Here is a 17,567-nt window from a genome sequence, read left to right on the forward strand (position 1 = left end):
AAGTGGAATCTCTTGTTAAGAGGAAGAAGGAGGCCTATGTGAAGATGAGGCGTGAAGTTTCAGTTGGGGCGCTTGATAGTTACAAGGAAGCGAGGAAGGATCTAAAGAGAGAGCTGAGACGAGCAAGGAGGGGACATGAGAAGTCTTTGGCAGGTAGGATCAAGGAAAACCCAAAAGCTTTCTATAGGTATGTCAGGAATAAAAGAATGACTAGGGTAAGAGTAGGGCCAGTCAAGGACAGTGGTGGGAAGTTGTGTGTGGAGGCTGAGGAGATAAGCGAGATACTAAATGAATACTTTTCGTCAGTATTCACTCAAGAAAAAGATAATATTGTGGAGGAGAATGCTGAGACCCAGGCTATTAGAATAGATGGCATTGAGGTGCGTAGGGAAGAAGTGTTGGCAATTCTGGACAAGGTGAAAATAGATAAGTCCCCGGGGCCAGATGGAATTTATCCTAGGATTCTCTGGGAAGCCAGGGAAGAGATTGCTGAGCCTTTGGCTTTGATTTTTAGGTCATCATTGGCTACAGGAATAGTGCCAGAGGACTGGAGGATAGCAAATGTGGTCCCTTTGTTCAAGAAGGGGAGTAGAGATAACCCAGGTAACTATAGGCCGGTGAGCCTAACGTCTGTGGTGGGTAAAGTCTTGGAGAGGATTATAAAAGATACGATTTATAATCATCTAGATAGGAATAATATGATTAGGGATAGTCAGCATGGTTTTGTGAAGGGTAGGTCATGCCTCACAAACCTTATCGAGTTCTTTGAGAAGGTGACTGAACAGGTAGACGAGGGTAGAGCAGTTGATGTGGTGTATATGGATTTCAGTAAAGCGTTTGATAAGGTTCCCCACGGTCGGCTATTGCAGAAAATACGGAGGCTGGGGATTGAGGGTGATTTAGAGATGTGGATCAGAAATTGGCTAGTTGAAAGAAGACAGAGAGTGGTAGTTGATGGGAAATGTTCAGAATGGAGTTCAGTTACGAGTGGCGTACCACAAGGATCTGTTCTGGGGCCGTTGCTGTTTGTCATTTTTATAAATGACCTAGAGGAGGGCGCAGAAGGATGGGTGAGTAAATTTGCAGACGACACTAAAGTCGGTGGAGTTGTAGACAGTGCGGAAGGATGTTGCAGGTTACAGAGGGACATAGATAAGCTGCAGAGCTGGGCTGAGAGGTGGCAAATGGAGTTTAATGTGGAGAAGTGTGAGGTGATTCACTTTGGAAAGAATAACAGGAATGCGGAATATTTGGCTAATGGTAAAATTCTTGGTAGTGTGGATGAGCAGAGGGATCTCGGTGTCCATGTACATAGATCCCTGAAAGTTGCCACCCAGGTTGATAGGGTTGTGAAGAAGGCCTATGGTGTGTTGGCCTTTATTGGTAGAGGGATTGAGTTCCGGAGCCATGAGGTCATGATGCAGCTGTACCAAACTCTGGTACGGCCGCATTTGGAGTATTGCGTACAGTTCTGGTCGCCTCATTATAGGAAGGACGTGGAAGCTTTGGAACGGGTGCAGAGGAGATTTACCAGGATGTTGCCTGGTATGGAGGGAAAATCTTATGAGGAAAGGCTGATGGACTTGAGGTTGTTTTCGTTAGAGAGAAGAAGGTTAAGAGGTGACTTAATAGAGGCATACAAAATGATCAGAGGGTTAGATAGGGTGGACAGCGAGAGCCTTCTCCCGCGGATGGAGGTGGCTAGCACGAGGGGACATAGCCTTAAATTGAGGGGTAATAGATATAGGACAGAGGTCAGAGGTGGGTTTTTTACGCAAAGAGTGGTGAGGCCGTGGAATGCCCTACCTGCAACAGTAGTGAACTCGCCAACATTGAGGGCATTTAAAAATTTATTGGATAAGCATATGGATGATAAGGGCATAGTGTAGGTTAGATGGCCTTTAGTTTTTTTTTTTCCATGTCGGTGCAACATCGAGGGCCGAAGGGCCTGTACTGCGCTGTATCGTTCTATGTTCTATGTTCTATATTACAAGCCAGCTGTTTAGCCCACTGTGCTAAACCAGCCCACTTGTGGCCTGTGTGCCTACGTAAGCCTACTTGTGACACTAATAAAGATTATTATTAGTTTATTTTTGTTCATAACTAATAGGCAAGTACAGCTCTTTTAATTTATCACAGTAATTTCAATGCCAAGCACCTCAGCGAGGACTACAACAGTGCATCCTGTGGAGGAGAGGGATATCCCTGACAACGACTTCTGGGTTTCTATGTGTATAGAGCCAGGAGTTGCTGTCCAATTTATTTAGCAATAATCAGAAGCTCTTTTAACCTCACCAATAATATTCACGCAAAATCCTGGCTATTCATATTAGCGGAGTCATAAGGAACTGGCATGCTTCCCTGTACTCCAGAAAAGTAATCTGAAATACGTTGGGTCCCCCCACCGTGCACCCTATTCCTAACTTTATATACTCACCCTGACCAGCACTGGATTAGTTTGTACTATCTGCAAGATGCAGTCCAACAACTTGCCAAGGCTTCTTCAAGAGCAGTTCACATATTTGTGACCTTTACCACACAGAAGGGAAAGGTCGTAGGCGCATGGGAACATCACCGGCTTCAGGTTCTCATTCAAACCACACGCCATCCTGACTTCAAAACATATTACTGTTCCTTTATCATCACTAGGTTAAAATCCTGGAACACTCCACGTGACAGATCACCTTCAAGGAATGCAGCGGTTCAAGAAGGTCACTTTCTCAGAGGTAATTGGAGATAGGCAATAAGTGTTGGCCTTGTCAGCAATGCCCACATCCCGTAAATTAATAAATTAATAACAAAAAGACATTTCCCATTCTTGTCCTGGAAACCACAGAGGAATGTAGAAAGTAAGTTAAATGGTATTCAATAGGTGGCAAAATAATTCTATCCACTCAAATCACTACAAATCTAAAGTACAAAAGATAACATTGTTTCAACACAATGGAATTTACCAATTTTGACAATGATTATTTTTTGCAAAGATTACAGTAATATAGATATCAATAATGACAATTAATTGAGAATGTGTCATATTACCTTGCTGGTTGGAAAGAGGGAGAGTGTATACAGACTGTGAATCAGAAGACCTGACAGGTACTGTCTTTGACACAGTCTGTTTTTCAGGAGGTACCGGAAGGTGGCAGAACTTCCCTGTTGAGTTTGATGGGCATCGACACTTGTCTCTTCCAATGCAGTATCCTCCATTCAGGCAGGGGATCTGGCAAAAATCTATAAAATAATTATAAGGAAGTCATTAATAAGAACGCTGGCTAATTTAGTTGATTTATAAATCATCTGTACAAATGATTTGCTGCTTTTGACTGCTCATTGGTGATTCTTAAGAGTCAAGAATGGGTGGCCAGATTCTCTGTTCCTCAGACTAAATGTTGACATTGGGCAGGATTCGTGGAGTTCTACGACAGCAAAACTGGTGCCACACCTGGGCCGATTCAACGACCGTTAAAGTGCGAGCACCAGCATCACATGGAACACAAGTCACATGGAACACAATCGATTCCAATGAGTAAAGGTGTGGGATTCGCCGGATCCGTGATTGGCACTTAGGGGGCTGACAAGCTGCAGCCGCATATACACACTTCACTCTCCACACACACACCATCCCAGCCAACAAGATGGCAGCAAGACACACAGCCCGAAGTTCACTGACGCGGAAGTGGAGACCTTGCTGGACATGATGGAGGAGAGGTGGCGACCATGTACACCGGGGTGCGAAACAGGCTTCCAGCCGCCGCCGTTCACCGGGTTGGATGCAGGTGGCAGAGGTGGTCAGCGCCTTGGGCAACACCGTCTAGATAGGCCAACAGTGTCAGAAAAAAACTGCATTACCTCCTCAAGGCAGCCAGGGTGAGTAGGCAGCACTGTGCACCTGGCACCAACCCCCTTCCCACACACGCATAACTCTAGCCCCCACCCCCCGCCTTCCCACCTGGATGGCAGCCGAAACCCAACCCTGCACCACATGCCTGCACCCATATCAGCTACCATGGCCAGGTGCCCTGGTCACTGAAGCCACCAGCTAACCACCCACTGGGCTGCTTGCGTCAGACTGCCTAACACTGAGCATTTTCTGCGTCCCTTCCGATAAGGCCACTCATAACTATCGGAGGCAGGAGATGACTGGAGGGGGACCACTGAATCTGTGGTCCCTCACCACAGCAGAGCAGAGGGCACTGGGCATAGTTAGCAGGCCCAAGGAAAGGCAGTCGCTGGGGTGGAGATCGGCTTTGGACGAGGAAGTGAGAATCCGCTGAGTTGCAGTTCCCCATGGCATGTGTGTCACCCCCACACCACCCTCACCCCCAACACAACCTCCACACACCTTCACCCTCCGTATCACCCCCACACCACCCTCAGCATCACCCCCACTGTCACCCGAATCACTCCCCCCACCCGCCACCCCCCCCACCAATGAGAATTCCCATAGACAGCGGCGGGAGAAGTGAATCCCGACATCAGCGAACAGCGTGACGCCTTCCACCACTGAGAAACATGCAGCTAGGAGGCCAGAGAATTCCGTTCTTAGGGCGTGATTCTTCGCTGCCCACAACGGGTCGGAGAATAGCGGGAGGGCCTTCCCGACAATTTTCACGGCCTCCTGCTATTCTCCCCCCCCCCCCCCCCCGTCCGGCCGCCCCCCAACCCGAATCGCTGCTCGCCGTTTTTTACGCCGAACAGCGATTCTCCGCAGGCTGATGGGCCGAATACCGCGGAGTTTACGGCCGTTTTCACGGCCGCGATCACACCTGCTTTCAGCGTTCGTGAAAACGCCCGCAAAGTGCCCGTCCCGGGCAACCATGGCACCGATTGGCACGGCCGCACCACGGCCGTGCCAAGGGTGGCATGGGCCTGCGATCGGTGGGCTCCGATCGCGGGCAGCGGGTCCGATACCCGCGCACTATTTGTTCTTCCGCCGCCCCGCAGGATCAGTCCGCGGGGCGGCTGAGGGGCATGACGGCCGCGCATGCGAGGGTTTGACGCGTCTGCGTGATGACGTCATCCGCGCATGCGCGGGTTGGAGCCGTCCAACCCGCGCATGCGCGGCTGACGTCATCGTGCACGTCAGCCACCGTGACTCTTGGCGGGCGGAGACTCCGCGTCGCCGTGATTCCCCGGGCCCCGATACTAGCCCCGCCCAGGGGGGGAGAATCGGGTCCCGGGACGAAGCTCCGAGGCTGGCGTGAAACACGGCCAGTTTCACGCCAGCCTTCACGGCACGCCGGATTTACAGAGAATCGCGCCCATCATGTCTCTGGTCAGTGGTAACCCAATCTGATATAATGAGATATTTGAATACTGACAGCAGAGCTAAAACAGAACAGAGGGCGCGATTCTCCGCAAATGCGGCAAATCGTAAAGGCTGCCGTGAAACTGGCCGTGTTTCACGGCAGCCTCCGCGCCCCCTCCAGGACCCGATTCTCCTCCCCGGGCGGGGCTAGCAGCACGGCCCCGTGAAGCACGGCATCACGGGCTTGGCGACCGTCGCTAAGTCCGCGCGCCAAGCGTCACGGCGGCTGACGCGCACAATGACATCAGCCGGGAATGCGCGGGTTGAACGGCTCCAACCCGCGCATGCGCGGATGATGTCATCACGCAGATGCGTCAAACCCGTGCATGCGCGGGCCGTCATGCCCCTCAGCTGCCCCGCGGACTGATCCTGCGGGGCGGCGGAGGAACAAATAGTGCGCGGGTATCGGACCTGCTGCCCGCGATCGGTGCCCACCGATCGCAGGCCCATGCCACCCTTGGCACGGTCGTGGTACGGCCGTGCCAATCGGTGCCATGGTTGTCCGGTACGGCACTTTGCGGCCGTTTTCACGAACGGTGAGAGCAGGTGTGATTGCGTTCCTGAAAACGGCCGTAAAGGCCTGGGAACTCGGCCCATCGGCCTGGGGAGAATTGCTGTTCGCCGTAAAAAACGGCGAGCAGCGATTCGTGTCGTGGGGCGGCCGTGGGGGGGGAGAATAGCGGGAGGGCGGGAAAAATGTCAGGAAGGCCCTCCCGCTATTCTCCGACCCGTCGTGGGCAGCGGAGAATCGCGCCCAGAATATTTTCATAGCATTGAATTTTGTCTTTGCATTTCATTGATTCAACATTGCATGTTCCTTGTAACAGCCTGCATGGGGCTGACGGGGTGGTCATTGTGGAATACAAGCTCCCTCACTAGGAGCTGGGGATCTCGATTAACCTCTGCATAAAAGGTCGGCCGCTAAGGCACTGTCCAGAACAGAAATCCGGTTGGGCAGTGTATATATTGTGTTGTAAATAACACAATTCTTTATTTTACTCCGTGTAGACTCCCCATGTCCCTATTAAACTAGTGAGGATGAATAAACTGGCTTGCTGTTGATGCTGCGACCTACTTGGCTGAGCCACCTCCCTGATTTTCAGGACCCAGGTTTGGATTTAGTTGATTCGCCATGCCTCTCTTTGGGCAGTTAAATTCATTTGATGCCAGTGTTAAAGATTGGAACCAGTACACAGATGAGGATGCATTACTATTACTTCTTCCGGACCAACGACATCACGGAGAACGGGCGCCTGTCAGTCATACGGTTAATGGCCTGCAGAGCGCACACGTTGGGGGGGTGATCCAGAGTCTCAAGTACCTGCCGGCGCCAGATACACAATCGTTCAACCAACTCAAGGCACTTATGGTTCTACACTTTGAATGACTACCGATGGGGTCAGGTTAAACATTTCAGTTTAATACGGTGGAGAGGTGCACCGCTGAGTCCGTAACCAAATTAATATCATGCCAATAGAAGATAGCCGAATTTTGTGAGTATGGAACTGCATTATCCAATATGCTCCATGATCGTTTGGTCTGTGGTATAAATAATATGGAAACATAATATGGAAACACGGGTGAAATCTCCCCGACGTATCAGCAGGCGCTGCAGATCTCCTTGTCCCAGGAAAACGCAGAATATGGCATCCAAACGATACAGTGGACGCAGGTGAACGTTTTGGGGCGTTACCCCTCAGATGGTCTCCCTATAGCTCGGACAGAACACCGCAGCGACTCCGGCCTCTGAGTGACTTGCGGCATCACCGGACTCAACTGAAAGTGATTCCGGCCTGTGTTCAATGTGTGGACAGCTGTCTAGGTGTACTCACAGGCAGAAGGAGACCAGCACTCCAGGTGCCCCTGTCAAGGTATGCTTCAGCCCCAGAAGAGGCCAAAGATGAGGCTGAGATGCAGCTGAACGGTTTGGCATTGCCCCGTGTGGTCCCTATTCCCATTCCAATTCAGATGAATGGCCATATGTTCCAAATCGAATTGGATATGGGAGCTCCCATTTCTGCTGGGACCAAGTACCTTTGGTCTTATAAAATGAGGTGTGCATACTTTGGCTTTGTGTGACACAATGGCTTGTTTGTGTCATACTTATATGGGGGAACGACTGAATATTGTGGGGTCCACTCTTGTTCTGGTTGTTTATGGCCGCCAATCAGTCTTCCAGACATTGTCTTCCCCTCATCGTTGCACAAGGAACTGGCCCTACCCTGTTGGGACACGACTTCCTACACCAGTTGCAGTTGGATTGGCAAGATTTTTATTTACATAAAGGACTATGCCATGCGCAGTAACTGGGTGATCCTCCCAGAGATGTTATTAGGCCGGACATCAGCGAAAAGGTGTGCCGTAACCAAGATTTGCAAGGGTGTTGCCCAGTTCGATGTCAACCTCTTTGACACGGTGTTCGTTCATAACTTCAAAGCTGGCTCTCTGGAATTTTCCATCAAACAGGAGTAATCTTTTACAAGTTCGGGTCTGGGAGCAACTGATGCAATGCTATTTGGATCACATTCGCTCATGAAGGTTACTCTCTGAAGGTCCTTGAAGGAAACATGTCATGGATCCTTTGGCTCCATTACCGAACCACAGATGTGCAGGTTAGGTGGATTGGCCATGCTAAATTGCCCTTAGTGTCCAAAATTGCCCTTAGTGTTGGGTGGGGTTACTGGGTTATGGGGATAGGATGGAAGTGTGGGCTTGGGTAGGGTGCTCTTTCCAAGAGCCGGTGCAGACTTGATGGGCCGAATGGCCTCCTTCTGCATTTTAAATTCTATGATCTATGAACCAGCCTGCTGTGACATCTTTGGTCTCTCTCAACACTGACATGCCCAATGTTGTATCTGCTGACTCTGAAATGGAGATGCAGAACCTCTGAGGTCTCGGACGCCAATCAGCTGCCTCCCCCTGATCATCCGCCACCGCGTTCTTGCCACAGACGATGTTCACCAAAACGGTATATGCCGACCGATCCGGTGCATCAGCTCAATAAGATTTTTCCGACATCCTCTGTCTGCTCCTCCATCTCCGCCTCAACAGTCATCAAGGGAGTCTTCGGATTTTGGGGTGGGGGGCTGGGGGAGGAGTTTAATAGCTCTCATGGGGACTATGGGGTGGGAATGATTATTTTCCCCGTGGTCCTTATGGAGTACGAGCTCCCCCACGAGTGGCAGGAGATCTCTATTAACCTCTGGAAAAAAAGTCGGCCAGAACAGGAATCCGGTAGGAATCTCCCAGGCAGTGTATATATTGTGTTGTAAATAAAATTATATTTTTTTATTTACTCTGTGTGGACTCCCCATGCCCTTATTAAACTCACAAAGCTGGCCATTTTTGAATCTACCCCCAAGTATTTTAAAATCGAAATATGGGAAGTAGCTTTCTCTAATGGTAAGACCTTAACGCGGACAACGAAAAGTTTACATTTCACTCCTAACTCATGTTGAAACAAATGTCACTGGTTCTTTGCCAGAGTTCAACATACAGTAAGCAATCGGGTAGAGTGGAAGACTTTGTTCGGCAGAACAATTTATTACTAAGAAATGCAACCTCTTGGCTGTAGCTCAAAATAATTTCTTCCTCTTGGCTGAAGCAAAAAGTGATGATAAAATTCACTAAAACAAAATTTATGTTTGTCATAATATCCGGCTCATAGAATTCTCCTGCCACTGGGATTCTTTTTTCCTGCTGACAGTGCACCCCCTCGCATGGGGTGGCTTCAATGGGAAATCCCATTGACAAGCGGCAGGAGCAGAGAATCCTGCAGCCAGCAAACAGGACACCTCCGAGAAACACGGGGCTGGGGGAACAGAGAATCATGCCCCGTATGTCCAGTTTTGAAAAAATATCTAAAATATATTATGGTGTTAAAGACTTGCAAAAGAAAGACTTGCATCAATATAGCACTTTTCATAACCAACATGCATCTCAAACCATTTCACAGTGCAATTAAGTACTTTTTGAAGTGTTGCCACAGTTGTAATGCAAGAAACGTGCAGCCAAGTTGCGTACAGCAAATTCCCACAAATAACAATGTGACAATGAACAGATAACCTGTCATATTGATTGAGAGATAAATATTGTCTGGGACAAGGGGGATAACTCCTCTGCTGTTCTTCAAAATAAAGGCGTGGGATAATTTACATCCATCCAAGCAGCCTGTTGGGGCCTTGATTTAACATCTTTTTTTAGAAACAAAAAAAACAACCTCGGCAACAGATAACAAACGCTCGAGCTCTTCCAGGTCTGCAAACGTTTCTCCCACAAACAAATCCCTGAAGTACTCTATCCCCACCCGCTGCCGTCCACATAACCTCGCATCCCCGCTGCAAACCTATAGTTTGGCATAAATCAGAACCCACAGCAACACGCCTTCCAATCCAAAGTGCTGTCAACACAGGTTCGAGACACTCTGTGCTTATCCAACCACCAGGCTCGTGGAATACTGTCATGTGAGTGTCCCTTGAGAAAAGGTTTTTGTCTTATCACATGGCTTCAATGATGTCATTGTATGGGTGGAGCTGGGCTTTGGCTGTGTGAGAGTTTTACTTTCGCTTTCAGATTTCACTGCTGTGGACTCTTACAGAGAACATAAGTGTTTTGGCCTGTCTCCTCTCATTTCAGTTTTCATTTTTTGTTTAAGTATTTTTATTCTCTTCCTTTTTCACATTTTATCCCAAATTAACACCCACCAGCAATAAACAATAATCAGTAACAAATATGTCAATCCCCATATCAATAACAACGATCCCATCCTCCCACCAAACCCCAAACGTTAGCCCGCATGTTCACATAAACAAATGATAAAAAAGAATCAGGGATTACCCATAGTCACCATTAACACACACAGCTCCCCTCCCCACAATCCTCCCATCCACCCGCCCCAACTAATGTTAGATGTTATCCAGTTCTTGAAAGTGCATAATGAAGAATGCCCATTAATTGTAGAACCCCTCCATCCTTCCCCTCAGTTCAAACTTAACCTTCTCAAAAGTCATGAATTCCAACAGGTCCCCCCGCTACGCCAGGGCACAGGGTGGAGAGGTTGCTCTCCAACCTATTAGGATCTGCCTTCGGGCGATCAACGAGACAAAGGCTGCAACATCTGCGTCTGCACCCGTTTCCAACCCTGGCTGGTCCGACACCCCGAATATGGCCTCCTGGGGGATCGGGTCCAGTTTCACGTGCACTACTTTAGAAATTACCCTAAAAACCTCCTTCCAGTAATCCTCCAGTTTTGGACAGGACCAAAACATACGGATGTAATTAGCGCCCCCCACCCCCCCCCCCCACACCCCACACACCCCCCCCCACCCCACCCCCCCCCACACCCCACACCCCCCCCCACACCCCCCCCACCCCACACCCCCCCCCCCACACCCCCCCCACCCCACACCCCCCCCCACACCCCCCCACCCCCACCCCCCCCACACCCCACCCCCCCCACACCCCACCCCCCCCCCACACCCCCCCCCCCCACACCCCACCCCACACCCCAACGACGTTCATACACATCTTCTACTCCTTCAAAGAATCGCCTCATCCTCGCCTTCGTGAGATGTGCTCTGTATACCACCTTCAGCTGTATCAGCCCCAACCTCACACAAGAGGTGGAGGAGTTCATTCTCCGGAGCACCTCACACCAGAACCCCTCCTCCATATCCTCTCCCAACTCTTCCTCCCACTTTGCTTTGGTCCCTTCCAGTGGGGCCTTCTCTTCCAAAATAGCTCAGTCAACCGCCGACACGACCCCCTTCTCCAGTCCCCCTGTCATCAGCACCACCTCCAGCAATGAGGAGGCCGGTTCCACCGGGAAGCTCTGTATCTCCTTTCTGGCAAAATCTCGAACCTGCATGTATCTCAACATTTCCCCCTGCTCCAGCTCATACTTCGCTTCCAGCTCCTTCAATCCTGCAAACCGACCCCTAAGAAATAAATCTTTTAGTGTCTTAATCACCTTCTCCCATTTCCAAAAATTTCCATCCCACTTCCCTGGCCCAAATCTGTGGTTTCCCCAAATCGGCATTTCCCTTGACTCTGCCCCCAACACGAAGTGTTGGCAAAACTGCCTCCAAATTCTCAATGAAGCTATTATTACCGGACTCGCTGAGTATTTCCCCGGGGCCATCGGGAGCGGCGCTGTTGCTAGTGCTTTCAATCCCGACCCCCTGCACAAACTCTCCTCCATTCTGACCGACTGGGAATCAACCCCTCTGACCCAGCTCCGCATTCACCGCCCAGTAGTAATACATCAGGTTCGGAAGACTCAAACCCCCTGCCTGCCTTCCCCTCTGTAGCAGCGCCTTTCTAACTCTGGCCACCTTCCCTCCCCATATGAACGAAGTAATCATTCCCTCAATCTCTCTGAAAAAAGCCTTTGGCAGGAAAATCGGCAGGCATTGGAAAATAAACAGAAATCGCGGCAACACGTTCATTTTAACCGCCAGTACCAGTGGGAGACCATCCCACCTTGCCAGATCAGCTTTCACTCTCCCCACCAAACTAGAAATGTTGTACCTGCGCAGCCCCCCCCCCCCCCCCCCCCCCCCCCCACCCCCGCCCCCAGCCCCGGCCGAGAAACCACAAAATACTCTTGTCTCGATTTAGTTTGTACCCCAAGAAAGACCCAAACACCCGAAGCAGCTCCAATATTCCCCCTATTGACACACTCGGTTCCGACACGTATACCAGCAAGTCATCGGCATATAAGGACACCCTATGCTCTATTTCCTCCCCTCACCCCGCACTATTCCTTTCCATACCCACAAACTTTTTAATGCGATTACCAGTGGCTCAATCCGAGTGCAAACAGTAGGAGGGACATAGGACATCCCTGCCTAGTCCCACGGCGGAGAGAAAAGTATCTCGAGCTGATGTTTGTGCGGACACCCGCCCTCAGCTCCTTATATAGTAGCTTTATCCAGTCCACAAATCTTGGTCCAATCCCAAACCGCTCCAGCACTGCCATCAAGTACCCCAATTCTACCCAGTCAAATGCCTTCTCAGCATCCAATGCCACAACCACCTCTGTTTCCTTCCCCTCCGCGGGTGCCATAATCACGTTCACTGCCCTTCTAATGCTTGAAAAGAGCTGCCTCCCTCTCATGACCCCATCTGATATTAACCTTATCACCTTTGGGAGCCACTCTTCCAGCCTACCAGCCAGTACCTTCGCCAATACTTTTGGGTCCACATTCAAAAGTGATATGGGCCTAAATGACCTCACCCCTCACCACCGCCTTTAGAGCCTCCCAGCCAACTGCCTTCGACATCTCACCCATACAGTTGAAACCTACATATTCCTCAATTACTTTTTCAAATTTGTCACAGAACCCTTGGTCCCCAAAAGTCCCACGTCTAATTTCCACCCTGGTCTCTGCGCTACCCCCTTCTCCAGTACCATATCCATCCACTGCGGAGCATGATCAGATACTGCAATTACCGAGTATTCCGACCCCTTAACCCCAGCCAGCAAAGCCTTCCCCACCACGAAAAAGTCGATCTGAGAGTATACCTTATGGACTGCTGAGAAAAATGAGCAGTTCCCTCGGGTGCAGAAACCTCCAAGAGTCCACCCCTCCCATTTCCACCAATAGCCCAGCCAAGGCCTTCGCCCCCCCCCCCCCCCCTTGATGGGAACAGCGACTGCGGCCGTGACCTGTCCAACCTTGGCTACCTGTCCAAACTTGGTTCCAGGTTAAGGAATGTGGGGAAAGCCTATGGGAGCTTTGCATTTGCACCGTTGCCTTATTTGGTCATATGTATGTGAAACTTGATGCCACTTGAATGTATATGAAATGAGATGTTTTGTCTCTTTGGCTGCACTCTGGCTGTTGAAGATTCAGGAGACTGTGATTGTGTCCTGCTCTCCCAACAGAGTGAGTCACCCCAGCTAGCTGGTTAAAATAAACAATAATTGATACCTGCAAATCCGTCTCAAATTTTATTGAGCCCAGACTGGCAGCAAAAGAATCAGGATTGACCCCAAACACCTTCTTTGCGAATCCCAATCGTTCCAATTGGGACTGTATACACTTAGCAGCGCCACTAACCTCCCCTCCAGCGCCCCTGTCACAATCACATATCTACCACCCTGATCTGCCACCACATTCTCCATCTGGAAACATACTCTTTTGCTGACCATTACCACTACCCCTCGAGCCCTTCCGTCAAATCCAGAGTGAAACACCTGACTAACCCAGCCCTTTTAAGTCTCACCCGGTCCTTCACCCTCAAGTGAGTCTCCTGAAGCATTGCTACATCGGCTTTCAAACTTTTAAGATGCGCCAGCACCCTTGACCTCTTGACCGGACCTCCTAACCCCCTCACGTTTCCCGTGACTATCCTAACTGGAAGTCTCTCAAACCCCCCTTCTTATCCACTATCATCATACCACCGGCCCTGTCCCATGAGCCTGACCTGACCCTATCCATTATTAACATCGAACCCCTTTCCCCCTCCCAAAAACCCCCCCTACATTTCCTCTCGAAAAAACATCTCCCAGCGTTGATCCCTTCCCCCCCCACTCGCCTCGTAGGCCCATCAAAAACATGCTAACTAGGCTCCAATGTCCGCAGCCATCTTCTCACCTCACCTCCGTTCACTAGCCGACTTTAGTTAGCTAGCATGGGTGGCTCCCCCGCCAAGGTATACCGTCCCCTCCCACCCAGTCCCAGAGAAAAAAATAAACACAACAATCCAACCCATACAATTCACTAAAATAAGATATTGTCGCAACACAGAATGCCAATCAACCCAACCAATAACTTGAACTCTAACAATATGAAGTGAAGTAAATTACAATACACGTCAATGAAAAGAAAGTTCTAGCATTTATACATTTTCCAGCTCCCCAGTCACAGTCCACAGTCTCTCTTCCAGCTCCGTTCCTCACGTCTGTCCCAAGCCTTCTGCCCTCACGAACACCTTAGCCGCCTCCACTGTCTCAAAATAAAAGTCTTTGGCATTATACGTCATCCTCAGCTTCGCTGGGTATCCCATACCAGATCGCACCCCCTTGTTGTACAGTGCCGCCTTCACTCGCCCGAACGCCACTCATCTTTTTGCCAACTCCACCGTCAAGTCCTGGTAAATCCGAACTCTAGCACCATCCCACTGCACCTCGCACTTCTGCTTCACCCAGCTTAACACCTTCTCCTTCATGCAAGACTTATGGAAGCAGATAATTACTGCTCTTGGCGGCTCATTCACTTTGGGCTTTGGCCTTAAATGACCGATGAGCTCGGTCCAGCTCATACCGGGAGGGGTTCTTAACCTCCCGCATCAACTCTGCCAACCTCTTAGCGAAGTACTCTGTTGGCTTCGGGCCCTCTGTCCCTTCGGGCAAGCCCACAATTCTCAGATTGTACCGCCTCGAGCGGTTCTCCAAGTCCTCGAGCTTTGCTTGGAGTCCTCTGTTGACCTCCGCAGCTCGTCCCCCATTGAGATGAGCTGGTTGCTGTGCTGCGACACGGCCTCATCCACTTCCTTCATCTTCTCGCCCTGCTCTCTCACCTCGGCCGATGTCTTTGCCACAACTACCCTCAACGATTGCCTCCTCCACCAATGACTTCAATGCGACCGCCATCTCCTTCCTCAAAACCTCTACATCCCTCCAAAACTGCTTTTCCTGCTCCACAACCATCACCTCGGTCATCTTCTCCACCGTAAGCAGTGCGGCCCCACCATGCGCTCCGGCATCCGCCATCTTGTCAGCGCCTTTGCTGGTCCTCTCATTCAACGTCGAGCCCGCGTTTCCTCCTTTCTTCGATGCAGTTTTTTGCATCCCTTAACGACTTATTATTTTTCCTTTTTCTTCCCCCCTTCTTCAATATTTAAAAAAAAAATTTCACCAAGTTTCTTTAAAACTTCTTTCTCTTCCTTTTTGTATTCCTCAATAATTCCCCTGGGACCAGACTCAGTCTTCTGAAAACATTCTAGGCGGGTGTCACCCGATGTGGGACATCTCACCTACATCGCGCCCTGGCTTCGGGCCTGCCGCATCATCCTCCGTTTGGCTCCGCCCCCGCTGCTCTGACCGCCACACGCGCTGGGCCCAACGCCTCCACTCCAGCCGCCCAACACCCACGCAGGGTTCCTCTCCAGCCCTGCTTGATGCCCGGGAGGGACCCAAAGGCCGACAACAATCGTGGGGCGAGCGAAGGATCGGGGAAACCCTCGAAAGCGCTGCAAATAGTGGCCACCGACGGAGCTCCTCTCGATGCGACCAACCCGCTCGCAAACACCACTGGAAGTCTGGTTTCATTTTAAATATCTGTTCCAGTTAAAAATAACTTGGTGGTGACTTTTAAGACATAGTTTGCTTTCCGGAAGGGTTTGAACCTGCTGGTGAGACGGGGTCAGAATCTCAGGAAAAACCAGTCTTATTCAAGTGAAAATGCACAGTGCTAAGCTATGCCGTTGAAAAGGGGTTTTGGTTTATGGGATTTTGTTTTTGAATTAGGACAATTAAGGGGGAATTCATTAAGTGTTATACATAGATTATTGTAGCTGTGGGGTGTCTTTATGTTTGTAATTGATAGAAATTCTTGCTGTTTGTTCGTATAAATGTTAACTAAGTTCTTAGAATAAAACTTATTTTGATTAAAATTCCTAGGAAGACTATTGAATCACATCTCAAGTGATGGCTCTTGTGCTCATCCTAGCCATATTCAACAAAAGTTAATGGTCAGGTGAACTCCATAGCCCACTTTGGAGTTTTTAAAACCCTGGCCCATAGCAGTACCAAACCGGCGAGAACAAGAGGGGCACCAACAAAAGCACCCTCAAACTGGTCCTCTTACACGAGGCCGCCTCCAACTGCCCCCAAACCAACCGCTCCTCCACTGTCCACTTGCTAGCCATTACAATGTTTTCTGCCCAGTAGTAATTCAACAAGCTCATTAATGCTAACCGCGTCTCATCCTCGGCAATGCTAACCACCGCCAAACCCCCACCACCTCCTTTGTCAATCCTGTTATGTTCCAGTGCATGGGCAATGATTGAGTCAATGCACCAAAGAACATCTAGTTCTCTACTAGTCGGATTTATTATTCTGTAACAAACCATGGATTGGAAACTAATACTAACAACTGGAACAATCACAAACACAACTAACCACCACAACTTCTTCTACAGATTCCCCCTCGGTTGCAGTGTCACATGGTATAACGTGCCTGTCACCTAGTGGTCAGAGGTCAACCATATTTACATGTACAATTGCTCATGCATATCACTACATATCCCTCACCAAGAACATCCTCCTCGCCCGTGTACCCTTCCCCGCCCATACAAACCTCAAAATCATCCCATTCACCTTCTTAAAAAAAGACGCAGGAACAAAAGCAGGAGAATCTGGAATACAACTTCGGCAGCACCACCATCTTCACCGTCTGCACCCGCCTCACCAAAGATAATGATGTGGAGATCCCGGCATTGGACTGGGGTGAGCACAATAAGAAGTCTTACAACACCAAGTTAAAGTCCAACAGGTTTGAGGTTAAAGTCCAACAGGTTTGTTTCGAAACAAACCTGTTGGACTTTAACCATGTGTTGTAAGACTTCTTACCAAAGATAATGGCAGCACATCCGACCTCTTGAGGTCTGCGCTCATTCCCTCCACCAGCCGCGCCAAGTTCAGCTTTTGCAGCATGGCCCAACTCCACACCATCTGCATTCCAAGATAGCGAAAGCTCGCCCCCACCACCAGAAATGGCAAATCTCCCAGCCTCCTCTCCGATCCTTGTGCATTAATTGGGAACAGCTCCCTTTTCCCTATATTCAGGTTGTACACTGAAAAGCAGCCAAACTCAGCCAGAATCCTCATGATCCTATCGAAGCTCCCAACCGGGTCCGAAATATACAACAGGAAGTCACCTGCATACAAAGAAACTTGGTGCTCAACCCCCCCCCCCCCCCTCCCCTGCTCCCCACCAGCTCACCCCCACCCTCCAACCCCTCACCCTCAACCCCCTAAGCGCCATTGCCAACAGCTGTATCGCTAGACAAAGAGCAGCGGCCAGTAACCCCTCTTTAGCCAGTTCCCTCAGGCCATGCCACTTTTACCCTCCTTTGGCCTCCTCCTCAGCGCCCTGCGTGCTCAATCCACCTCAGGAGCCGGTCACAGACCCCCTCCACCACCAACCTTTCCAACATACTCAACACATACTTTGCAGCCTGGACAAAGGAAGAGAAGAGTGCGTCTGGCATATGTGGATGGATTTTGCGGGTGAATTCGGTCCAGACAGAG

At 50.0% G+C, this 17,567-nt stretch overlaps 1 protein-coding gene across 1 annotated transcript in view; it reads right to left on the reverse strand.

Annotated features, from left to right (window-relative positions):
- The window catches only part of LOC119951242 (latent-transforming growth factor beta-binding protein 2-like), a 677,784-nt gene that overhangs the window by 438,011 nt on the left and 222,206 nt on the right, over positions 1–17,567 (reverse strand). The window contains exon 6 of the mRNA XM_038774298.1: positions 3,040–3,231. Within this exon, the coding sequence (XP_038630226.1) occupies positions 3,040–3,231 (192 nt within the window). The remainder of the gene's footprint in view (positions 1–3,039; positions 3,232–17,567) is intronic.

This window comes from Scyliorhinus canicula, chromosome 2, assembly GCF_902713615.1.
Source record: "Scyliorhinus canicula chromosome 2, sScyCan1.1, whole genome shotgun sequence".
Classification (NCBI taxonomy): Eukaryota; Metazoa; Chordata; class Chondrichthyes; order Carcharhiniformes; family Scyliorhinidae; genus Scyliorhinus; species Scyliorhinus canicula.